The following is a 25,711-nucleotide window of genomic DNA, read 5'->3' on the forward strand; positions in this document are numbered from 1 at the left end:
AAAATTTTAGCTTTACAAATAGTACATTTCACTTTTTGTTGGGGGAAGGGACATATGATTCCATGAGTTTTAATATTTGCGTAGATTCCTGTAACCACCACCACAATCAGGGTACAGAACAGTTCACCCCCCAAATTCCCTGGTGCTGCCCCTTTGTATTCAAACTCTCCCCTCCTTCTTGCCCTTGGCAGCCACTGACCTGTTCTCTGTCTTTATAGTTTTGCCTTCCTACGTCAGTGGAGTCGCCATTTGTAACGTTTTGAGACTGGCGTCTTTTGCCCAGCGCAATGCGTTTGAGATTCATCCACCTGTTATCAGTTGTTCCTTTTTATTACAGAACAATTTGCTTATCCATTCACTGTCGGAGGACATTTGAGATATTTCCAGGTTTTGGCGATCGTGTATAATGCTGTTATAGACATTCGTGTATAGTTTTTTGTGTGTGAACATCAGTTTTCATTCCTCTGGAATAAGGAAGTTCCCGTCTATTCTGAGTTGGCTGAGAGTTTTTATCATAAATGGATGTCAAATTTGTCAGTTGCTTTGTCTGCATCGATTGAAATGATCGTATGGTTTTTTTCTTTAGTCATCTTTCGATTCCATCGGTTGACGTTCAAGTGTTCAACCGGCCTTGGGGGATAAACCCCACTTGGTTGTGGCTGTGTTGTATCATTCATATATAAATAAATTTACATATATATAAATAATATACAAATATATATTGTATATTCTGTGGGTTTGCAGAAACGTGTAATGACATATGTCCATCATTAAACAGTGCTCCCTCAAGTATCCATGGGGGATTGGTTCTAGGACCCACGTGGATAGCAAAATCCTCAGATGCTCAAGTCCCACAGTTGGTCCTCTGTATCCGTGTTTCCTCTGTATTTGTGGTTCTGCATCCACAGATTCAACTAACCACAGATCATACAGTACTGTATGTAATTTATTGACAAAGAAATCCACATATAAGTGGACCCATGCTGTTCAAACCCGTGTTGTTCAAGGGTCAACTGTAATATCATACAGAGTATTTTCACTCCCCTAAAAATCCTCTGTACTTATTAACCTATTAATTTTAAAATCTGTAAGACGGAGAGGTTTGGGCCAAGGTGGCAGAGTAGGAAGACCCTGAGCTCACCCCCTCCCATGGGCACACCGAAATCACAGCTATTTACACAGCAACTATCAATAAGAATGACCTGAAAACTAGCAGAAAAGATGTACAACTGAAGATATAAAGAAGAAACCACAGCAAGATGGATAGGAGGGGTGGAGATGCGGCAGAGTGAAAACCCACACTCCCACGTAGGTGGCCCCCCCACACAGGAGGATAATCATAATTGCAGAGGTTCTGCCCAAGGATCGAGGGGTCTGAGCCCTACATTGGACTCCCCAGCCTGTGGGTCCTGCATCGGAAAGATGAGCCCCCAGAATGTTTGGCTTTGAAGGCTAGCGGGGCTCGCTTATAGGAGAGCCAGACGGCTGTAGGACATAGAGACTCCGCCCTTAAGGGCGCACACAAAATCTCACACTCCAAGACCCCAGACGGAAGCAGTAATTTGAAAGGAGACTGGGTCAGACCCACTCGCTGATCTTGGGGAGCCTCCCAGAGAGGCAGGAGGCAACTAGGACTCACCCTGGGGACACAGACACTGGCGGCAGCCATCTTTGGGAGCTCATTCTACCATGAGGACACTGGTGCTGACAAGGGCCATGCTGGAGTCCTCCCTCTAGCCTGTTAGCCCTGAGACCCGGCCACACCCACCAGCTGGTCAGCACCAGTCCTGGGACCACCCTAGGCTAAGCAGGTAGCTGGGCAGGAACACGGCCCTACCCACCAGCAGGCTAGGTGCCATAGGCACCCTGAGCCTCCCAGGCACCCTGGGACCTGGCCCTCCCCACCAGTAGGCTAGCAGTAGCCCTAGGACCTCCAGGACCCCAAAGCTAGTTGTAGGGACCCAGCCCTGCCCACCAGCAGCCTGATACCAGCTCAGGACTCCTGGCCCCCCACCAATGACCCCAGGACCTGGCTCCACCAACCAGTGGGCTGGTACTAGCCCATAACCCTGGGCTCTGCATCCAGCCATGCCCACCAGTGGCCAGCAGCCTCCACACTAGGTAGGGCCTGGCAACGAACTGGGGTGGAAGCCAGCCATACCTACCAGTGTGTACACAGTAGTCAGCCCACCACAATAGAATGGACTGTGCAGCCCACACAGGGGGCACCCCTAGAGCATACAGCTGTGGTGACCAGAGGGGAGTGCACTGCTGGGCCCCATAAGACATCCCCTACATAAGGCGAGTTCTCCAAGGTCAGGAAGTGTAACTGACCTACCTAATACATAGAAGTAAAAAGAGAATTAGGCAAAATAAGGCAACTGAGGAATATATTCCACATGAAGGAACAAGATAAATCCCCAGAAGAAGAACCAAGTGAAGTGGAGATAAGCAATCTACCTGATAAAGAGTTCAAGGTAATAGTCATAAAGATGCTCAAAGCACATATTGAGTATGTGCTCAATATGGTCAGAGCACATACTTTATATGATTTCAGTTCTTTTAAATTTGTTAAGTTTTGTTTAGTGGCCCCAGGATATGATCTATCTTGGTGAATGTTCCATGCGCACATGAAAATAATAGGTATTCTGCTGTTATTAACTGAGAGTTCTATAAATGTCAATTAGGTTAAACTGGTTAATGGTGTTGTTCAGTTCTTTTATATCCTTGTTGATTTTCAATGTAACTAGTTTTATTGATTACTGAAGAGAAGTGCTAAAGTCTCCAATGATAATTGTCAATTTGTCTGTTTCTCTTTTCGGTTCTGTTAGTTGTTGCTTCATGTGTTTTGAAGCTCTGTTGTTAGGTACATGCACATTTAGCATTGTTACATCTTCTTAGTGAGTTGACCCTCTTATATAATGTTCCTCTTAATCTTTGGTAATTTTCCTTGCTCAGATTAGATCATTTCTACTGCACTGTTTTCAAGTTCACCAACTGTCATCTCCATTCTGGTACTGAACCCATCTAGTGAATTTTAAATATTTCAGTTATTGTATTTTTCCATCCCAAAATTTCCATTCAGTTCTTTTTCGTAGCTTCTATTTTTCTGCTGAGAATTTCTATATTTCCATTTGTTTTAAGAGTGTTCACTCTTCCTTCATGGAATATGGTTATAATTGCTTTAAAGTCTCCATCTACTAATGATAACATCTGGGTCATCTTGGGGTTGGTATTTATTATCTTTTCTCTTGTGCATTGCTGAGGTTTTCCTGTCTCTTTGAATGTCGAGTAATTTTGGATTGTGTCCTGGACATTCTGAATGTTATATTATGAGACTCTGGGTCCTGTTCAAAATACTCTGAAGAATGTTAGTTTTTGTTTGTTTTTTTTTTAAATCAGGAAATCAACCCAGTTAGGTTGAAACCTCAGATCCCAACATTCCCTCTGAGCTGCTCAGTCAGTTTAGTTCTCAAAGCCTTTGAAGTGCTATTTGGATCCACCTCAAGTGTGCACTCTCCTGGGGCCGGTCTGTTCACTGTCTACTCTGTAGTTCAGTTCTCAAAGCCTTTGGCATACTATTTTGGGTTAGTTCCATGTATATGCAGCTCAGGAGTGGGCCCAGGACTTCAAGTACAATTTATCGGATCCTAATCTCAAACTCTCTCTTCTCTGTGATCCTCGCCCCCTACAAGCTCCCAGGAGCCCCTCTTCCTGGTCCTTTGGTTAGAAATCTGAGGTCTTGGCCACGCTGTGCTATTTCACACCTTCTATGACTGGTCTACCTGCAGGATGCAGTGGTGAGAGGAAAAAGAGAGAAGCGTGTAACAGAAATTCCCCCTCCCCATTTTGACCACAGGGACCATTTTTCCAAGTTTATCATTCCACAGAGAAAGACTTTCCTCCTCTCCAAGTTTTAGGTGCCTGCCTGGCTGCTGTAGCTGCTACTACCACCCGCCTCTGAGACGGCAGCTTGGGGTAGGGCTGGAAAAGGGAATTAAAAACAAAAACAAAAATGGCATTTCTCCCACTCTCTCTGTCCCAAAAGGGCCCCCTTCCCTGACCTCTCAACAAAAAGAGAGCGTTTCGGGGAATTCCCTAGAGGTCCAGTGGTCAGGACTCTGCATTTCCACCGCAGGGGGCATGGGTTCAATCCCTAGTCGGGAAACTAAGATCCCGCATGTTGCACAGTGAGGCCGAAAAAAACAAACTAAAAGAGAGTGTTTCTTTTGGAGCTTTTCCTGTTCATATCTGCTGCACAGTTCTGGGGTTTGAACTACCTGAGTCTAGGCTGGAAAATATGTGAGAAAAAATAAATTGGGGGACTTACCACCATATTCATCTTACTTCAAGTTTTTTGGTTTGTTTTTGTTGTTGTTGTTTACTTCAAGTTTTAGTTTTTCTCCCAGTTTGCCTGCTATGATTTACTTTGCAGAGTCCTTTTATAGCTGCTTTATGTATTCTGTCCAGAGTTTTTAGTTATAATCAGTGAATGAGACAGAGTGTAGTGTTACAGACTCCATCTTAACCTGCACCAGAAGCTTTTTGGATCTTGGCGGTTCATTTTAAATATTTAAGTCTGACTACAAGCCTCATCTGGGATGCAAGTTGGAGACTTGTGCTTTACCAATACAGCATTTGAAATTACACTTTTTCCTTTAAAAATTCAAATTTTTTTGCCACTGTGCTAAAAATCCTTTTTTTTTTTTTTTTTTTTTTTTTGGCTGAGCTGTGTGACTTCTGGGTTCTTAGTTCCCGAACCAAGGATTGAACCCAGGCCCACGGCAGTGAAAGTGTGGAGTCCTAACCCCTGGATTGCCAGGGAATTCCCTAAATATTCACATTCTTAAACAAAGGCTCTTTCGACTCAGTTTTTCTAGGTGAAAAGACAGCACAATTGGGAATTCCCTGGTTAAGGCTCTGCACTTTCACTACTGTGGGCCTGGGTTCGATTCCTGGTTGGGGAACTAAGATCCCATAAGCCAGGTGGCACAGGCAGAAAAACAGAGAGAGCAGAATACAAATGTATCCTTTCTCTGGTCAGAGCAAGCCCCAAACTTGTGATAATAATAGTGATTATCATTATATTAGTAGAAATAATAGTAATTATTGGTTAAGAGCACAAACTCTGGAGCCAGGCAGCCTGTGTTCATATCCTAACTCTGCCTCTTACTAGCTGTGTGACCTTGACCCTCAATGATGTAGCCTTCCTGAGCATCAGTGTCCCCACCTGTACAATGGGAATAAGAATAGTATCTTCTTCTGAGGTGGTTGTGAGGCTTCATTGAGTTTGTATGTATACAATGCTTAAAGCAGGCCTGGCATCAAAGAGGAGTTACTAAGCATTTGTTTGATTAATAATTTAATGGCTAACATTTATTAGACCTGCAGACTGAGCCAGCTTATCTCCCTTGTTCAGATAATAGCTCGCTTGAGTCCGTCAGGCTTGCACATGTCAAAATTGGGGAGGCGGGGACTTCCCTGGTGGCGCAGTGCTTAAAAATCCACCTGCCAGTGCAGGGGACACGGGTTCGAGCCCTGGTCCGGGAAGATCCCACATGCCGCGGAGCAACTAAGCCCGTGCGCCACAACTGCTGTGCCTGCGCTCTAGAGCCCGCGAGCCGCAACTACTGAAGCCCGCGCACCTAGAGCCTGTGCCCTGCAACAAGAGAAGCCACCGCAATGAGAAGCCCACGCAGCGCAACGAAGAGTAGTTCCCAGTCGCGGCAACTAGAGAAAGCCCACGTGCAGCAACGAAGACCCAACGCAGCCATAAATAAATAAATAAAAATTAGAAAAAAAAAAAAAAATATATATATATATATAGGAGAGGCGTGGGTGGCCGGGCCCACGCCCAGGGAGGATCTGGCTGGTGATCGATCAGAGGGCAGTGGCCGTGAAGCTCTGAACATCGTCTGGTCTGAGCTAGAAGAGATGTGACCTCGGGGGAATGAGTGGGGGAAAAAAATCAGCCTGAAGAGAAAGGCAATCAAAATAGAAGGGGAAGCCTGCTAATTGTGTGGCCCGAAAAAGGAGGATCAATATTTTACTGCCAGTGAAACAACCAGTTTCCCCGGCAGCCAGGTCAGCGGCCCAGCTGTGTGAGCTCCATCAACAGCAGCTACTCCCGCAGCGCCTGGCAGGCCCAGTGCGCCCAGCTCTCCCGCCTGGAAGCCCGGCGCGCCCCCAGCGCAGCCCAGCCCTGCGTGGTGTGTGCGCCCGGCTCCCCCAGCCCGCGGGCAGGCCCCCAGCATCTGGGGCCCCGGTTCACCACGAAGACCGCCTGTGGGTGGTTATTTGCTGTTCTCACCGTGCGACCTTGAGCAAGCCCCTCCCCCTCGCCTCGACTTGGCTTCCCCGTCTGCCGAATCAAGGGCTGCGTCAGCTGAGCGCAGCCCTGCCCTCGGGGGTACCAGCAAAAGTTTATCTAGTGTCCAGGAAGGTTGACGCTCTTGGTGATCAAGGAGAGGGGTTCCCCCAGCCCTAGGGGGTAATGCTCCTCGATATACAAGAGGACAGAGGCGGGGGATTGAAACATACTTTGGTGCAACCTGGCAAGCGCCTGCTGCCTCTGTGGAAAGCAGTAGGGTGCAGAGGCTGATACTAGGGTCAGCGGGGCTTGGGGTCAAGGAAGAGTTACCACTACGGGGATTCTCTGAGTCAGGGATCTCCAAGCCCCGGTCCACGGACAGTAGCAGACCGCGCAGCAGGAGGTGAGCGGCGGGCCCCGCTGCTCCCCGTCGCTCGCGTTACCTCCTGAGCCACACACCCCTCCCCCAGCCCCGTCCGTGGGAAAAATCGTCTTCCACGAAACCGGTCTCTGGTGCCAAAAAGGTTGGGGACCACTGCTCTAAGTGTCGTAACCTCTCTAAATGTCTGAGCCTCAGTTTCCTCAACTGTAAAATAGTCGCTGCTATTAAGGTGGGGGTGAAGATCAGATGAGATGAGTCCAGGGACTTCCCTGGCGCTCCAGGCTTAGGACTCCGCACTTTCATTGCCGAGGGCCCAGGTTCAGTCCCTGGTTGGGGAACTGAGAAACTGCAAGCTGCCCGGCGCGGACCCAAAAAAATAAATAAATAAGGCTAGTCCAGCCAGAGCTCATGGCAAGCCCTCGGTGAACCCTGCCTGTTTTCTAAAGGGCTGTATAATGGTTGATGTGGCACCTTCATACCCACTGCCTTCTGGGACCTTCGCTCTTTGAAGAGCCCTGTGGGGGTCCTGGGCCCACCACTCAGGGGTGTTCCGGGGACTTTGCAGTGGTCCCCAGGACCCCATCTATCTGCCTGTCTTGGAGCACCCTGCCACCCCTGCTCCATGCTGGCTTTCCCTGGAGGGAGAGGGACAGATAGCCTGGCCCCACCCGTGTCTCCCAGCCCTGGGGAGCTACGGACTCCACGGATTACAGAATCTGAATCTGAATCCACAGCCCGCTGCCCCTTACGTGGATCTGAGGTTGGGCCTCCACATCAGCCATTCAACACTCGGTGATGACTCTGCCCTTGTCTCACATCAGAGATAATTAAAGCATAACCCCAACCTTGGAGAGGATTGTAGGGGCGAATACCGGGAGCCCCAGCCCATCCCTGCATTCATAGACCCCCTAGAATGCCACTGACGAGAGGGCAAGAGGAGAGGAGGCGGGGCACCAGCTGGGAGGGTGGGTGGGTTCCCCGCGGCCCTGCAGGTGGCACCTGGGCATTTCTATTCTCAGAAGCCACATCATCTCCTGGCAGTGTCAGAGGCTGCCTGGCTGGGAGGGTGGGGACAGCTGCAATGTTGAGGAGGCGCCGGCCAGGGCGGGAGCTGGCAGAAAGCCATCTTCCTCCTTCTCTGGAATTCTTCCAGCCTTTCCCAAGGGCCTGCTAGGTGCCAGGTTCGGTGGGGGGGGGGTCACAGAGAGACGATGCACAGCCTCTGCCCACCCCTCACCCCCCGAGTCACCCCCGAGTGGAAAAGCAGGGTCAGCTGGGACAGAGGTACAAGCTCAGGGCCACCAAGGTCAGGGAGGAAGGAGGGATGCTTGTATAGGGTCTTCCCTTGCTAACTCATCTTCCAAACCCCACTGGGTGTGTCCCCGTAATTGGAGCGGGCTTCAGACCCCTGCTGCAACTGCCGCACTAGAAAAGTGTACTGTGGGAATGCAAGAAACGTGGTCCTTGTGGATAGGCGAATCCCCCAGGATGGCTTGGGCTTCGGAGAACGTGGCGGGCAATACGATGGGCTGGAGGGTGTCTGCCGTGACAGGATTAACAATAACAACAGTGACGGTAATCCTTTCCCTACATGCTATGTCTACAGTTTCCAGAGTGCTTTCATACCCTCCACCTGCAACCCAGCCCCAAAGGAGTCTGGGAAAGAGCTCATCCTTGCCCGACTGTGCTTTAGATACTGATGGTGATTACCGGGGGGGTGGGGGGGGAGCAGGGTGCCTGGCCACCAGCATGTGAGAGTGTGTGCACGTGTGTGTCCACGTGACCGTGTGTGATTAGCCAGAGGGGCCAGCAACTACCATCACCCCCCAGCAGAGTGCCTGGTTTATAGGCGGTACCCAGTCGTCCTTTATGAATAAATAAGTAAATGAATGCTTGCAGGTGTGCTGTAGAGGGGCTGCCACTAAATTACAGGTTGATTTAGAAGTGGGCTTCTGGAAGAAATATCAAGAGGCTGCATTTCAGGTATTGGAAACTTTCAGGGGACAAAAAAACGGGTTCTGACAAAATCGGCCATTGACAAAGACTAGGAAAAAATATCCAGAGCTCACAAGTTTGAAGTCAGATGCTCTGATCAAAGACTAAATTGAGACATCTTTACAGAGAACAATTTGGCAACTGTTATCAAAAGGCTTAAAAATTTAGATGTCTTGTAGAACCATTTATTTTCACTTATTCAACAAATACTTATGAAGTTTCTATTACATGCCAGTAATGGTGGGAGCTACAAGGTATACAGTGGTGATCAAAATAAACATGATTCTTGATCTCAAGGAGCTTACTTTCTAGAGGGGTGGGGGGAAGCTACAAATTAATAAAGTTATCACATAAACATATAATTACATATTGCAACAAATGGTTCTGAAAGAAAAGTATAGGGTGCTACAAGACAGGGTAACAGATGGGCAGGACAGGCTTGTCCGGGAGAAACATTTCATAGAGGTACAAATGGAGACCTGTGGGATAAACAGGCATTGCCAGATGATGAATGGGGAGGACAAGCATTTGAGATATAGAGAACAGCATGTGCAAAGGCCCTGAGGCAGAAAAGAGCTTGGCTTGCTTGAGGAGCTGACTGAAGGCCAGTGTGGCTAGAATGCAGTGAGTGAAAGAAACAGTGGGAGGAGATTTGGCTGGAGGGGCCAGAAAATATACGGTGTTGTGGGCCATTCTGAGGAGTTTGGTAGGAAGGGAGGAAGGATGCAGTCAGGGAGTAGGACATTTGAGTGAGTGATGTTGGAGGAGGGATAAGCAACGGTGATGCCTGGGTCCTCACTGTGGCCAAGGGGCCTGGGTGGCTGAGGTGGGATATGGAACAACAGGAAGTCAAGGTTCTAAAAGGCCGGGGAGTCCACTGCTCATTTGCACAGCTGTAGAACCCCCCAAAGATGAGTTGTAACAGCAAAAAGTTGGAAATAACCAAAATGCCCAACTATTATGGGTGGTTAATAAGTCAATTACGGTATATCTACTGGGCAGAATTTTTTTTTTTTTTTTTTTTTTTTCCTGTATGCGGGCCTCTCACTGTTGTGGCCTCTCCCGTTGCGGAGCACAGGCTCCGGACGCGCAGGCCTAGCGGCCATGGCTCACGGGCTTAGTTGCTCCGCAGCATGTGGGATCTTCCCGGACCAGGGCACGAACCCATGTCCCCTGCATCAGCAGGCGGATTCTCAACCACTGCGCCACCAGGGAAGCCCCTGATATACTATTAAGTAGGGGAGAAACTTCCCAACATCAGGAATACAGATTCCTTGGGGCTACACCTTATTTACAAATTTATTTTTTAACACTTTTTATTGAAGTATAAGGTACAAATAGGACAGAAAAGTGCACTGGCCACAAGCGGACAGCTCAGTGAGTTTTCACTGTGTAGCCAGACCCTAGATCAAGTCAGAGAGACGACCCTGGTGTCTTCCTCCTGCACAGTTCTGCAGATGTAGCTGCTATCTTGACCATAATTGGCTTTGCCTCAAATCTTGGTTTGTAATTTGTAATTTTTAAATAATGGATACGTATGTCACATAATTATTTCCTCCCTGTAGATCAAGGGTGTCTCAGAACTAGAAAAAAAAAAAAGGTTAGAACTATGTGTTTTAAAGAAAAGTGGGAAAGGGGAGGGTTTTCGTTTTTTGTTTTCAATTCATTAATTTAATTGTTTTTATTTTTGGCTGCGTTGGGTCTTCGTTGCTGCGCGCGGGCTTTCTCTAGTTGCGGCGAGCGGGGGCCACTCTTCATCGCGGTGCGCAGGCTTCTCATTGTCATGGCTTCTCTTGCTGCAGAGCACGGGCTCTAGGCGCGTGGGCTTCAGTAGTTGTAGCTCGTGGGCTCTAGAGCACAGGCTCAGTAGTTGTGGTGCACGGGCTTAGTTGCTCCGCGGCATGTGGGATCTTCCCGGACCAGGGGTCCAGCCTGTGTCCCCTGCATCGGCAGGTGGATTCTTAACCACTGCGCCACCAGGGAAGCCCAAGGGGAGGGTTTTGATACATTGTCTTTTCTAGAGTTTCTGCAGTGAATTTGTATTATTTTTGTATGAACGAAACTGCTAAGTTAAAAAAAAATCAGTCTTTGTTTTCCACGTGCCAGTCTTTGAGAAATAACTTGGAGACAGAAGCTCAGGCCAAACAAACCCGGGTTCTGAGCACTGCAGTGATGGATTTGATTTTCCTCACTCGTGCTGTCTGTCGACCTCAGAATAAAGTGGCCCCACTGCTGTCTGGGGCTGGTGCTGACCCCGCCGAGGGGGACAGGGCTAGGAAGGGGACGGCTGGCATCCCCTTGGTTCAAGTGACAAACCCTCCCTCCCTCCCGGCCTCCCTGGCCAGACTCACGCCAGCTCCGTGAACTCTCTGGGGCATTTCTGGGAGCCTCACATCTGTCCCTCCTTCCTTTCCACAGGTGGAAAAACTTGTGAAGTATTTGGATCCCAACGACCTGGGGAGAATCAACTTCAAGGACTTTTGCCGAGGGGTGTTCGCCATGAAAGGTGAGGTCTTCTGCGGGAAGGGGGTCCTAGGGGCTCTCAGGATCCTGGCTGGCTGGCATGGCTTGGGTTTCAGCTCAGATTCCCCCCTACGGGGGTCCCAGGAGCCCAGGATGGGTTCCAGAAGTAGGCTCTGCCCTTGACTTCCCCAGTGGGGCCAAGGGGAAGGGTCTTGGGCTCCCACAGCTGTGCCCGCTGCTGAGGGGCTGTGGGTGTCAATGAACCTCTGCCATGCGGTCCCACACCTGCAGCCAGGCATTTCTACCCTTCCCGTTGTCTGTCCCCTTCCCGAGAACGGATCCCTTCCCTCCCCTCCCCTCCCCTCCCCTCCCCTCCCCTTCCCTTCCCTTCCCTTCCCTTTTCTTTCTCTCTCCCCCCTCTCCCCTCCTCTCCTCTCCCCTCCTCTCCTCTCCCCTCCTCTCCCCTCCTCTCCTTTCCCTCCTCTCCTCTCCCCTCCTCTCCTCTCCCCTCCTCTCCTCTCCCCTCCTCTCCTCTCCCCTCCTCTCCTCTCCCCTCCTCTCCTCTCCCCTCCTCTCCTTTCCCTCCTCTCCTTTCCCTCCTCTCCTCTCCCCTCCTCTCCTCTCTCCCCCTCCATCTCCTGAGGGAAGTCATCTCCCTCAAGGATGATCAAACTCCAGAGGAGTTTCCCAAAACACAGGGCTTCAGTTTTAAACCAGGACAGTTCTAGGCAAACCTGGACAGAGCTGGTCCCCTCATCTCCCTGCCTCTGTTCTGAATTTCCTTCATTTGTTTCCTCCCCATTCCCTCCTCCTAACTCCTCCGAATTCCTTCCTTTCTTCCCTTTAGGGGGGAATATAAAAATCCCTCTCGTTCCCCCCACCCTCAAAGGCAGTTATGAGACCCCTGCAGGGATCAGAGTGGCTGCTCAGTACTGAACTGTTCATCTGGAGAGAGCGGTCCAGCTCACCAGCCAGGGAGGGGAGCACAGTTTACGTCTGGAAGGCCCAGGGCCTTGCTGTTATCTGTGCAGGATGCCATGTTTCCCTGTCTGTGTGGCTCAGAGCAGCACGAGGCCTTCCCTGTGGGGTCCCTCAGAGTCTGGGAGGGTGGGAAGGAAGCAGGGATTCCTTGCATAGAAGTGAGGGGCGAAAGGAAGTGAGCAGAGAGGTTGGGGGGACCGTGCCCGGCAGCCCCAGGAAAGGTTTCTGAATGGAGTTGTTTGACTCAGTAGGGCCGCCACTAACTGTGCCCGGCATGTCCCTGTGCTGGCGCTCTGCGGGTTTCACCTCCTGTTTGCTGTTCCGAGACCAGTTGCAATGTGTGGAGGTGAGGGGTTCCTCCCATGCCAACAAATAATGTTCTCACACCAGCAGGGTGTCCGAGGGGAATTCAGCTCAACTCTGACACCATGTACCTGGAGGTAGCATCAGATTCCACAGGTTAAGGGCTCAGTCCTATAAGAGTGTCTCCCCACCCCCATTTCAGACGCCAGTCACAAGCCCAGGCTGTTACCTATGCCTCTGACCAACGGGCTGTCAATCAGAGGTTCCCACGACCCCCTCCTTGGGTTGGATTAATTTGCTGGAGCAGCTCACAGAACTCAGAGAAACATTTTACTTACTAGATTACCGGCTTAGTGCAAAAGGATATGACTCAGGAACAGCCAGATAGAAGAGGGGCGTGGGGCAAGGTATGGGGAAAGGTGCAGATCATCCATGCTCTCTCGGAGGGCACCACTCTCCCCAAATCTCCATGTGTTCACCAACCCGGAAGCTCTGGGAACCTGGTCCTTTTGGGTTTCTGTGGAGCCTTGATCATAGTCGTGATCAATTAAATCACTGGACGTTGGCGATTGATCCAACCTCCAGGCCCTCGCCACTCCCTGGAGGTCAGAGGTCACAGGTTGGGACTGAAAGGTCCAGCCCTCTAATCACCTGGTTGGTTCTCTTGGCAACCAGCCCCCATCCATAGGTGGGTCCACAAGTCACCTCATTAACATAAAAAGATACCTTTGTCACTGTCAACACTTAGGAAATTCTGAGGGTTTTGGGAGCTGTGAGTTAGAAACTGTGGATGAAGGCCAAATATATATTTTCTTATAAATCACAATATCACACCTCCTTTGTCCGTTACGATTTGGGGGCATTTGTCCAGGGGAGGGAGGCCAGCTGTGTAATGAGTCAGCAGCAAGTAGCGCCATCCTGAAGGTGGCCTTCCATGCTCTGGAATTTGCAGGGTTGCAGAGGGCCTCAGCCTCGCAGCCCCAGACTATGTGTGTTTGGAGTCCCTGTGAGCCAGGCAGGGAGTATGTTCTTATATCCCCCTCCTCCAGGAAGGCCTCCTGGATTCTCTTTGCCTCAGCCTCCCCTCCGCAATTGGGAGTCTGTCTTCTGTGTGTTCCCTGATGGTGTTAGTCCCAGTGGAAGAGCATCTGGAGGGCAAGGACCTGTCTCGGCTCCCCCTCTGCCCAGCCCTGGCCTGGCTTCTCTGCAGACTGGGTGCCCCATCTCTGCCTCTGAATGATCAGCTGGTCTCTTGGAGACTTGGGGCCTCTGCCTCCCTGCAGCCCTACCCACCCAAGACTTACTCATCAGAAACAAAGCTGCCCAGGGAATTCCCTGGCAGTCCAGTGGTTAAGACTCTTGTGTGCTTTCACTGCCAAGGGCCCAAGTTCGATCCCTGGTCAGGGAACTAAGATCCTGCGGGCAAAAAAAAAAAAAGAAGCAAAGCTGCTGGGCTGGGCTGAGGCTCTGACCCTCCACTATCTGTCTGTCTGTCCATCCACAGGCTGTGAGGAGCTGCTGAAGGATGTGCTGGCCGTGGAGAGCGCTGGGACGCTGCCCTGCGCGCTGGAGATCCCAGACTGCGTGGTGCAGGTGAGAGGGGAGGCCACCGCGGAAGGGATGGGGAGCCCCCAGCCGCCCGCCTTGCCCTGCTTGGTCTTCCGTCTTCTTGCCTTTGCTTCACCTTTTTGGTGTCAGGGAGACCCCAGAGCCCCCTCTGAGGGCCCTTTGGCTTCAAAGCCAAGAAAGAGATTTTGGAACTGGAGCAGTGCAGACCCTTGGGAAGCCACAGCAGAGGGTGTAGGGGCTGGGAGTCCTCACAGGGCACCTTCCCCCTCTCTGAGGTCCCAAGGAGAAGCTGAGCTCCAGAGGGAAAGTGGCAGGCTCGAGGTCAACAGCAGGCAGGGTGACAGTTTTTCTCTTTTCTCCGACACCAGCTGGATATCCAGCAATCCAGTCCACTCCTGACACTAACTGCCCAGAGGTGGTGCAGGCCCCAGAGCCAGAGCCTCAGCCCCGCTTAGGAGCAGCCACAGACGGGGCACCCAGGCTCCCTGCACTTCTGCTGGGGCCACAGTTACAAATGCGGGGTTCTCGCAACCCCCCTCAGGTTCCGTAGTTCACTAGAACAACTCACAGAACTCAGGAAAACACTCCGTTTATGATTATTCCTTTATTATAAGGGATGCAATTCAGGAAAGACGCACGGGGCAAGGTATGTGGCCGGGAGGTGGGGGGCGCTCTCCAGGGGCACCACGTCCCTGCACGGCAGTGTGTCACCAACCCGGAAGCTCTGGGTCTCATTGCTCTAGAGTTTGCGTGACCCCATCTGCAGCCCTCTCGCCTCCTGCAGGTGGGCGTGGCTGAGGCTTAAAGTGTCCAACTTCAAATCACCAGTTTGGTCTTTGTGGTGACCAGCCCCATCCTGTGACTCTCTGGGGACCCCACCTGAGTCACCTCATTAGCATGAACTCAGGTGGGGTTGAAAGGGACTCCTTATGAATCATAAAAGTCACTCCTATGGCTCAGGAAGTTCCAAGGGTTTGAGGAGCTCTGTTCCAGGAAGTGGGACAAGGACCACAGTCCCCATGGCTCTGTCTTCACTGTCATCATCACCTAATGGTTTGTTGATTATGAAACTTTCATCGTTTTCCCAAACACTTGCAGAGTCATCTCACAGACGAATACAGTTCACGACGCCTGTACTGACAGTCTCTAGGGTCCCTTCGGGCGGAGACACCCCGGGGCTGGAAAGGGATCTTCTTGGTTTCTCATCCAGGCTAGCTCCAAAACCTCTTCTCCACCCTCTGGTTGGTGCCTCATCTGGACCCCCCAAATATGAGTCTTTTCTATAGCTGAAGGAGGCCCAGGACCCCAGAGGTCACCTTGGCCCATGGCATACTTCTTGGGATCCAGCTGGGTGGTGGGCTCTGGGCTGGGACTGGGGGAGGGGGTCCCTACAGAGGGCTGTGGACAAAGAATGTAGGTTGCCATATCAGTGACAAAGGATGTTGTGGCCATCAAGCCATCAGCCACTGTGGCTGCTGCTCTGCCCTCAAATGGTGCCCCCTGAGGGGATTCAGGATGGAGCAAACAGGGTACTGGCCCTAGAGAGCTGAGGTGCATATAAAGGAATGATTTCAGTGAGCCCAGACTCCTGCATCTTCCCATACATAGAAAAGTGCTAAATTCATTAACTTGAGATGTCTGGTTTTCTAAAATGAATAGTAATCTTTTGATGTTTTGACTACCTGGGTTTTTTTTTTGCAAAACTCCCGTATGTCCTGGCTCCTTCCTTACCTCTTAGGAACAGTCCCTCAGAGCTATCTGCCTGGGCTTAAGTCCTCAGTAAGTCTGCCAAATAAAACATAATTCTTGGGACTCCCCTGGAGGTCCAGCGGTTAAGACTCCGTGCTTCCACTGCAGGGAGCACAGGTTCGATCCCTGGTCTTGGAACTAAGATCCCACATGCCGCGCCATCGCACAGCCAAAAGCAAAGGTCATTCTTGACTTTTAGGTTGTGCTTTTTTTTTTTTTCCCGCTTGACAGGGCCACATTGCCCAGAGCTGCCCAGCAAAATAGTGTTACAGAAGGCCAAGGCTCAAAGATGGCAGAGACCCAAGCCGGGTACCAGGGCGTCCAAGATAGGTCTCAGGTGGTTGGACCCCAGGGTGCTGTGCCCTCAGCGATGAGTGAAGAGAGCTGGGCTCCAAGAGGTACAGAGGCCAGCAGTGAGGGCTCCAGGCCTGCCTCAAGGGGCAGCAGATGTGGGGTGAAGATGCATTTGGACCTGATTGATGGGACCAGGACCAGAGCAGAGGACCCCAATGCAGGACAAACACTGAGTGTCCTGGGAGTCTTGGAGCGGGGCCCTCGTGGATTGAACAGGAAGTGGGGTAACGAAGTGGGCTGTGGGACCATTCAGAACTGGGTCCAGACCCCGCTTTGGCCACTGGTGAGCCCTGCAAACCCAGGTACGTTACTCTCAACTCCTCAGAGCCTGTAAAACAGGGCTCACTATACCCGTCTTGTGAAAATTCAGTGAGAAAACAGGCTGCTAATATGTGAGAATCCCCTTCCTCCCAGTGCCGTGTGTTCGAGATTCGCGTGAGAAATGGTGCTGAAGTCTGCATCTTTCACCCTTGCCTACCGGTGTTTCAAAATCACGTCAAAATAACGGCCTGCGTGTGAGGAGCTGGAGGTCAGAGTGGAGCCCTAGCCGGGCTTCCGCACCAGCCAGCAGTACCAGGGCCGGGTCCCGTTCCTGCAGCTGCGGGCTGCTTTCGTGGCCTCCGCACTAGGCCGGCCACACGGGCAGGCGGAGAAAAGGGGAGAGATAGGCGTGGAGGAGTTGGCCTCTGAGAGAGCGCTCTTCTTTTTGTTTATTTATTTATTATTTTTGGCTGCGTTGGGTCTTCGTTGCTGCGCACGGGCTTTCTCCAGTTGCGGCGAGCGGGGGCTACTCTTCGTTGCGGTGCGCGGGCTTCTCACTGCGGTGGCTTCTCTTGTTGCGGAGCACGGGCTCTAGGTGCGCGGGCTTCAGTGGTTGTGGCTCGCGGTCTCTAGAGCACAGGCTCGGTAGTTGTGGCGCACGGGCTTAGTTGCTCCGCGGCATGTGGGATCTTCCCGGACCAGGGCTCCAACCCGTGTCCCCTGTATTGGCAGGAGGATTCTTTTTCTTTTTTTCTTTTTTTTTTTTTTCCTTTTCTTTATTTACTTATTTGTTGGGTTTTCTTTATTTATTTATTTTTGGCTGCATTGGGTCTTCATTGCTGCGTGCGAGCTTTCTGTAGATGTGGCGAGCAGGGGCTATTCTTTGTTGCAGTGAGTGGGTTTCTCATTGCGGTGGCTTCTCTTGTTGTGGAGCATGGGCTCTAGGGTGCATGGGCTCAGTAGTTGTGGCTCGCAGGCTCTAGAGCACAGGCTCAGTAGTTGTGGCACACGGACTTAGTTGCTCCACGGCATATGGGATCTTCCCGGACCAGGGCTTGAACCCATGTCCCCTGCATTGGCAGGCAGATTCTTACCCACTGCGCCACCAGGGAGGTCCGGCAGGAGGATTCTTAACCACTGCGCCACCAGGGAAGTCTCGAGAGTGCTCTTCTTTTTAAAGCAATATTATTTTTTCCACAATACAAAATGTGGAGGTTACAGAAAAGCAGAAAGATCAGGTCGGTCGAATCCCAGCAACCCCAGTGCCCCCCTCATCTCCTCTCTCGGGACTTTAGGTGTAAGCCCCTCCTGGTGAACTCTTTTCTGTCCCCGACCTGCCTGGCCCTTACAGGCGGCTCGGGCGGTCGGAGCCCAGCGAGGTGTCTGTTGATCCCTGGACGCGCTGGGCAGCCTTGTCCGTGAGCGCCCGGTGGGCAGCGTGGGGGGCCGGGGCTCTGTTCCTCACGACGGGCCCCTCGGTGCTGGGAGGGGTGAGGGGACACAGCACAAAGCCAGCCTGCCGGACCAGTGGGCTCCCACAGTGAGGCGCTGAAAAGGCCTGGAGGCCCCGTGTTGTGAATGAATCCCTCCCTGCTCAGGCTCCTGCACCGTCCGGGCAGCTCTGGGTTCCATTTGCCTAAAGGCCACGAGGGGCGAGACCACAGCTCCTCAGGTTGGGGGGAGCTGAGGGGGCCTGCCTGGGTCACGGCTTCATCCTGCAGGCTCAGCCCTCAGGACCCTGCTGTGTCCCAGCTGTCCCCTAGGGGTCAGCTTGAGACCAACCAAGCAGAGGGAGCCTGGATCATTACTTGGGCTTCCCAGGTGCTGCTAGGGGAGGTGTGGTTTGAGACCAAGCGAGGAGGAGGACGTAGGATGGGACCACAGGAGCATGCATCCCCCACCCCCGGGGCTGGGGGGGGGGCAGGGACCTCTGACGTCAACACTTGACAAGAGGGTCATAGGTAAAGTAGTGAAGTAGTGAAACACTCCGTGGTGCTGGTTGGTAAACAGAGGCAAAGCCGGTAGCCTGAGGGCACTGGCCCCATTCACCCCTCTTCTAGGACCCTGGAACCCAACCCCCCAAACCAGCTACCACCGCAGGCGCCCTGGGCCTGCTCTCCAGACAATGCAAGTCCATCTGGGTAGGTGGACCTGCATCCCACCAGCTCTTTTTTTTTTTTTTTTTTTTTTAATTGAAATATAGTTGATTTACAATGTTGTGTTTCCTGCTGTACAGCAAAGTGATTCAGTTATACATACACATATATATACATTCTTTTTCATATTCTTTTCCATTATGGTTTATCACAGGATATTGAATATAGTTCCCTGGGCTATAGAGTAGGACCTTGTTGTGTATCCATCCTATATGTACTAGTTTGCATCTGCTAACTCCAAACTCCCAGTCCGTCCCTCCCCTGCCTCACCTCCCCCGTGGCAACCGCAAGTCTGTTCTCTACGTCTGTGAGTTTGTCTGTTTCACAGATAGGTTCATTTGTGTCATATTTTAGATTCCACATATAAGTGATATCATATGGTATTTGTCTTTCTCTTTCTGACTTCCTTCACTTACTATGATAATCTCTAGGTCCATCTGTGTAGCTGCAAATGGCATTATTTCATTCTCTTTCTGGCTAAGTAGTATTCCATTGTTTATATATACCACATCTACTTTATCCATTTATCTGTTGATGGATATTTAGGTTGTTTCCATGTCTTGGCTATTGTAAATAGTGCTGCTGTGAACATAGGGGTGCATGTATCTTTTCAAATTATAGTTTTGTCTGGGTATGGGATTGCTGGAGCATATGGCAACTCTATGTTCAGTTTTTTGAGGAACCTCCATACTGTTCTCCATAGTGGCTGTACTGATTTACAGTTCCACCAGCGGTGTAGGAGGTTTCCCTTTTCTCCACACCCTCTCCAGCATTTGTCATTTGTAGACTTTTTAATGATGGCCATTCTGACCAGTGTGAGGTGGTGCCTCACTGTAGTTTTGATTTGCATTTCTCAAATACTTAGCAATGATGAGCATCTTTTCATGCCTATTGGCCATCTGTCCCACCAGCTCTTGAACTCACTGGATGTCACCCTGCCTGTGTCCTTAGAGCCTGCAGCGCCCTGGCGCAAAAAGGGCTTGGTAAACCCAACTGTTGGCAAGTTTTCCGGTGCAGGTGGATTTGAGCTTGGTCAGAGGGGGTGCTGGGTGTCCCATGGGTCCGTGGGTTGGCATCCCGAGGCTGAGGGCTCAGGAAACGCCCTGGGAGTCCGTCGTGAGGCTGGCCCGCTGAGCGGGCTGCTACTGCGCTCCCGTTGTGCAGCTCCCAGTCCTTGTGGTGTAGGGGTCTCTGTAGGGTGGGGACGTGGGCAGTCACAGAGAGCCCCACCCTCGGGCCTTAAAGGCAAGGGGGCTGTGGGATGAAATCTGACTCATAAGCCCTCATGTGAGATCCTGGGTCGTCCTCCCACGTGGGCTGGTTAATAGGGAACCCCATAAAATGAATAGGGTGTCAGGCCACCTGGTGCTTCTCCTGCGTAACCACCATCCCAGCGAATGGTGTCACCATCATCCAGCCCCTAAGCCAGAAAGTCATCCTTGACGCCCCACATCCAGCCAGCCTGAGTCCTCTGGTCCCCACTCACCCCTCGTCCTTCTCCCTCTGCTGCCTCCTGGGCCCTCATCGTCCCCAGCCTTTCTCTCTCCAGACCCACGTCCCACAGTCGCCTCGGGATCTTCCTAAGGAGCTGCCCTGACTGTGTCACCACCCCCCTTCGGTGGCCCCCTCATCACCAGTGGGATAAAATCCACCACTTCTCCAGCCTCACCGCTCTCCGCCGCACTTCTCACACCCCGAAACTGGTGACACCCAGTTGCTCCTTATTTACTGAAAAGACCCTGTTCTCTCTTGCCTCCCAGACTTTGCACAAGTTCTTCTTTCTCCTGGGATGGCCTCCCACCCCCTGTCCCTGGGATAACTTCTGCTCATCGTTTAAGGCTTAAGTAGGTACTTCCTCCTCCAGGAAGCCTTCCTTAGTTCCCTCTGCTCCCAGCCTGGAGTGGGAGCTGTGCCGAGCTTCCCTGGGGCTCTGTGCCCTCTGTCACCCCTGCCTTAACCTCACCCTCCAGGACAGCTCCATGTTCCCCACACGGCGACACCATTGTCACCTGGTGGTGGCAGAGCTCGAGCTGAGTTCATCTCCTTCACACCCAGCACAGTGCCCATAGCGAACATCCTTATCCACGCGCCATAGAGCGTTTCTCTGAGTATTTCTAGGATTTGAAATCTAGAAATGGAATTGCTCTATCGAAGGGTATGCAGGTTTTATTATTTAATCGATGGGGCCAAATTTTTCTTCCAAAAAGACGGTACCAATTGTATCATCCAACAGTAGAGGAGAGAGTGCCTGGATCCTCAGCCCTTTGCCAGTCCGGGAACTGCTCCATCGACCTACAGGCCTCCCTTCCACTCCTCTCCCCTCCCTTCTCCTGCTCACCAATCTGATGGAGGAAAACTCACTCTCGCTTTCATCTGTGTTGCCGTTTATGGAGAAGGAGACCATCGTTCCTTCTGTTCACTGGGCCTTTGGATTTCTTCTTTTGTTAATTGCCTCTTTATAGTCTTTGCTCATTTTCTGTTGGGTTGTCTTTTCCTTTTTTTTTTTTTTTTCCTTTCCTTTTCTTTTTTTTTGGGGCCGTGCCTCACAGCACGTGGGATCTTAGTTCCCCGACCAGGGATCGAACCTGTGCCCCCTGCAGTGGAAGCGCAGAGCCCTAACCACTGGACCGCCAGGGAAGTCCCTGGGTTGTCTTTTCCTTATTGATTTATATGAAATCTCTATACACAAAATCTCTATATATTCTGTCAGTCTATGCATTTTGCTTATATTTTAATTTTGGTTTTGGTGTCTTTTATTGCATAGAATTTTAAAGTTTGGATGTCATCATTATCAGTCCTTTTATGCCATTTACATTTTGTGTATTATGTGGTGCCTTCTTTACCTCAAGGTTGTAAACATACTATTCTCCTGTATATGTTTTTCAAATACTTTTAGACAAAAAGTGTTTATGTTTAGCTCTTTGATCCACCAAGAGCTTATTTTTGGTTTTGGTGAGGATAATATCTGGCATTTTTATGTTCCAAATGTTGCCAGCTGTTCACATTCCTACTGTGGAGTAGTCCCTCCTTCTCCACTTATTTGAAATCTCACCCCTTTATTATGAGTTAAATTTCCGTATAACGTGGGTCTCTTTCTGGACTCTGGTCTGTTGTATTGATCTATTTGTCTACCTATTTCTAAGCCAGTTTCAGTTACCCTTGCTTTACGGTGTGATATCTGATAGAGAAAGCCTCCCTCATCATTCTTTATTTTAAAAAATTTTTCTGTTACCCTTACATATTTTCTCTTCCCGAATACTCTTTTTTGTCAAAATTCGTTTAAAATCCTGCTAGAGCTTTTGTTTGAAATTCGTACATCAGTGGAAGGGAACTGGCTTTTTTACAGTATTGAATTCTCTTGTCCGAGAACATAGTATATCTCTTCATCTTTTCTGGCCTTCTTTTATGCCCTTCAGGAAAGTGTTATGATTTTCTCAAATAGGTTTTGCACATTTCTTCATAGGGTGACTGTATTTTAGAATTTCTGTTGCTGTTACATGTAGGATCTTTTTGCCAGGATATTTTCTAATTGGTTATGGCTAAGTGTCTAGGAGACGTTTTGATCTTTGGTGTTGATCTTGTCATGACAACCTTACTATCTCCCTTATTAGTTCTAATAGTTCATTTACAAACTATTTTCCAGCCTGCTTAATCTATATAACAATGCAGCCATATTCTTTTTTCTGCATAAATTTAAATAGCTGCATAATATTTCATTGCAAGAAGACAACTACATTTATTTACCAGTTCCTTATTATTGGTCATATTTTTTTTTTTTTTCTTTTTTTTAACTTACTTTGGGGGGATTAACAAAAGCAGTGTTATAAACACTCTTGTAGCTAAATTGTTCCCCACAGAAGCACTCATTGTTTTAGAGCAAGCCAGAGGTTGGCAAAGGACAGTTCCCATGGGCCAAATCTAGCAGCTTGTTTTTGTAAATAAAGTTTTATTGGAACATGGCCACGCCCATCTGCTCACTCTTGTGTGTCTGCTTTCCCATCACACTGGCAGAGTTGAGTGGCTGCCACAGAGCCTAAACTGTTTTCTATCTGCCCTTTACGGAAAAGGTTTGCCAACCTTTAAGATAAATTCTGATAGGTGGAAACCGTTTTATCAAAAGGATACAAATCTTGGGCTTCCCTGGTGGCGCAGTGGTTGCGAGTCCGCCTGCCGATGCAGGGGACGCGGGTTCGTGCCCCGGTCCGGGAAGATCCCACGTGCCGCGGAGCGGCTGGGCCCGTGAGCCGTGGCCGCTGAGCCTGTGCGTCCGGAGCCTGTGCTCCGCAACGGGAGAGGCCACAGCAGTGAGAGGCCCGCGTACCACAAAAAAAAAAAAAAAAAAAAAAAAAAAAAAAAAAAAAAGGATACAAATCTTAAAATTTCTAATACATCTGTCAAATTCCTTTCCAGAAAAGTTGTCTCCATTAATCTTTCATCAGGATTGTGTCAGATTCCTCCTACTACCCTTTGTTTACTCGCTGTTCTGCTTTCTCAAATCTTTCTCATTGAGAGGCTAAAATTAGGATTGCTCTTTTGAATTATAATGTGGTTGAACTTCTTAAATTGCCTTTATTGGTCACCAGGAGTTCTCTCTTCATTAATTGCCTGCCCACATCCTTCACCCTCATTTCCATAGATGTATTCATTCCCGCTGATGTAAAAGAAGTAGAAATATTAACTTTCGGACATACCTCACAAATATTTTTTCAGCTTGTGATTTATTTTTAACTTTGTTTATGACAGCAAATCTAAAAGGTTTTTATAGCCAACTCAATCTTTTCCGTTGTGGCTTCTGCCTTTGGTGTAACGCTTAGAAAGCCTTCCTACCCAAGGCTGTGACGCTATACTCGGCTTTTTTTTTATTTTGTGTATTTGGTTTTTATATTTAAAGCTTTGATCCACAGAGTGCATTTTGATGTCTGTGGTGAGATAAGGATCCAGTTTTCCTTTTTTCTCTCAGCCCCTCTTACCCTCCCTCCTGCCCAACTCACCTCTCGGGAACCAGAAGCTCTTGACAAGGTTATGCTGAAGGGGTCCCCAGAGGCCAAAACAAACCGGGGTTTGCTGGGAATGAGGATGTCAGCCTGAGCCCAAACTGGCTCCCCTGCTCATCATCAGAAGGAGCTCGGTCCACCTCCAGTCTTGCCAGAACAGTTTTTAAAAATCTGCCCTGAACTTCTCTTCAGAGCCGGCCTGGGGGCATGTAGGGCCTGAAGGTCCAAGTCCACCATTGCTTAATTTCCTCCGTCTTGAAGCAAGCATTTCTAAAACCACTCGCAACAATGATACTTTTAAATTCTAAAAATACTCTTCTTGACAGCCTCTGATTCAGCTGTGCTGGTGAAGGTGTAGGTGGTGGCACCATGCTCAGGCTGGCAAGGGGAGGGGGGAGGGTGTTTCCTAGCTCAGGGAGGGGCCTTACTTGATCCTTTCCTCTCATATATGGCCCCAGTGTTTTGGGTTGTGTTTTGTTTTTTCTGTTCCAACACCTTCCTCCTTCCAAAGGAAAGAATAATTTACTTATCCGAAGCCCGAGATTTTCTATAAGAATAAAAAGATCCTTAAGTCATATCTTTGAGAAGTAAATTCTGATTAAACCAAAGGTGGCTGGGACAGAAGCAGAGCCAATGTTGATGGTTGCCTTGGTCTGTCCTGGACCATCTGTGCCCCATCTTCTGCCCCTGACCATCCTGACCCTGGGAAGGCTGGGTTCAGCTGGCCCACTGAGACCAACTTCCAGGGCACTCTTGAACTCCACCTCTTGCCAACTCCAGCCTTAATGCTCAAGTTCATGTCTATCTTTAGAACTTTGACTCACTGAGTTAGAGTTTGAGCAAACATGAGAGAGTGACCACTTACATTCCCATCTTTTTTTTTTTTTTTTTTTTTTTTTTTTTTGGTACGCGGGCCTCTCACTGTCGTGGCCTCTCCCGTTGCGGAGGGCAGGCTCCGGACGCGCAGGCTCTGTGGCCACGGCTCATGGGCCCAGCCGCTCCGCGGCACGTGGGATCCTCCCGGACCGGGGCACGAACCCGTGTTCCCTGCATCGGCAGGCAGATTCTCAACCACTGTGCCACCAGGGAGACCCAACATTCCCATCTTTTTAAAGCTGAGAAGAAAAAAGTTTGGTTTTCTTACCCCATAGGCTATTAATCAATTTTGTACCTAACTTTGCCATCTTCTTTCATTGACTATACATACTTTGATCTCTCCTGTTCTCCTTTGAAGCACCTATCCCAACCTGCTGGTTCCCTCACTGACGAGTTAATTCTTGTCACAGGTTAACTGTGGGAAAACACAAATATACACAATCACATAAGGACAGATGTTAGTCACACATACAGTTGTGTCAGGATGGATGCAGAGTCTAAACAAGCTGTCCTTAACCCTGGCTTCACGCTCGAGTCATGCAGGCTGCTTGATGCCTTGGTCCCTTCTCCCAGAGATTCTAATTCAATTCGTCTGGGGGAGGGGTCCACTCATCTGTTTTTAAAAGCTCCCCAAGTAACTCGAATGTACACCCAACGTTGAAAACCGAGGATCTAAGCTAGGGATGCTCAGACTTTGCGGCATATTAGAATTCTCTGGGAGCTTTTAAGACTCTGGATGCCCAGCTGTCCCTCAGACCAATGAACCTGGAACCTCTAGGGGTGGGACCCGGGCATCAGCACTTTTTAAAGCTCCTCACGGGATTCCATGAAGCCATGACCCGTACAACGTCCTGGATTCTGGTCAGTTTACATCAACACTTCTTTCCCTGAGGATGGAACGCAGAGGCTGGGGGTGGGGGAGAAGAGTCTTATACCTTGAAAATGGCCAATGGCTGGCACAGCGTGTGTGTTCAAATGTCACTTGCCCTTGGCACATGGCCCCGGAAGTATCCTCTGGGGAGAGCGGCTCGGGACCACAGGGCCCCGGCTGGAGGTGTCCGTCCCCCGTAGAACTGGGCCACCTGGGTTCTCAGGCCCGGGCAGGGAGCATTCTTGGTGGCCAGTGAGCCATGACTGCTTTCCCAGAGGGAGACCTGCAAGGGCCCACGGGGACTCTGGGTCAGCAGGGCGGGGGCTCCACGTGTCAGGGCCCAAACAGGAATCTCATTTAGAGAATTGCTCGTCTGCCACCCAGTTCTGAAAACTTCTGAGAGCTCAGGCTGCCCTGCAAAAGGTGCAAGAACGGAGAGTAGATCAC

The 25,711-nt window shown here is 50.1% G+C and overlaps 1 protein-coding gene across 1 annotated transcript in view; it reads left to right on the forward strand.

Moving 5' to 3' along the window:
• RAB11FIP4 (RAB11 family interacting protein 4) overlaps positions 1–25,711 on the forward strand; it is a 120,051-nt gene that overhangs the window by 26,403 nt on the left and 67,937 nt on the right. The window contains exons 2-3 of the mRNA XM_067020830.1: positions 11,106–11,193; positions 13,939–14,027. Of these exons, the coding sequence (XP_066876931.1) occupies positions 11,106–11,193; positions 13,939–14,027 (177 nt within the window). The remainder of the gene's footprint in view (positions 1–11,105; positions 11,194–13,938; positions 14,028–25,711) is intronic.

This window comes from Kogia breviceps, chromosome 19, assembly GCF_026419965.1.
Source record: "Kogia breviceps isolate mKogBre1 chromosome 19, mKogBre1 haplotype 1, whole genome shotgun sequence".
In the NCBI taxonomy this organism is placed as follows: domain Eukaryota; kingdom Metazoa; phylum Chordata; class Mammalia; order Artiodactyla; family Physeteridae; genus Kogia; species Kogia breviceps.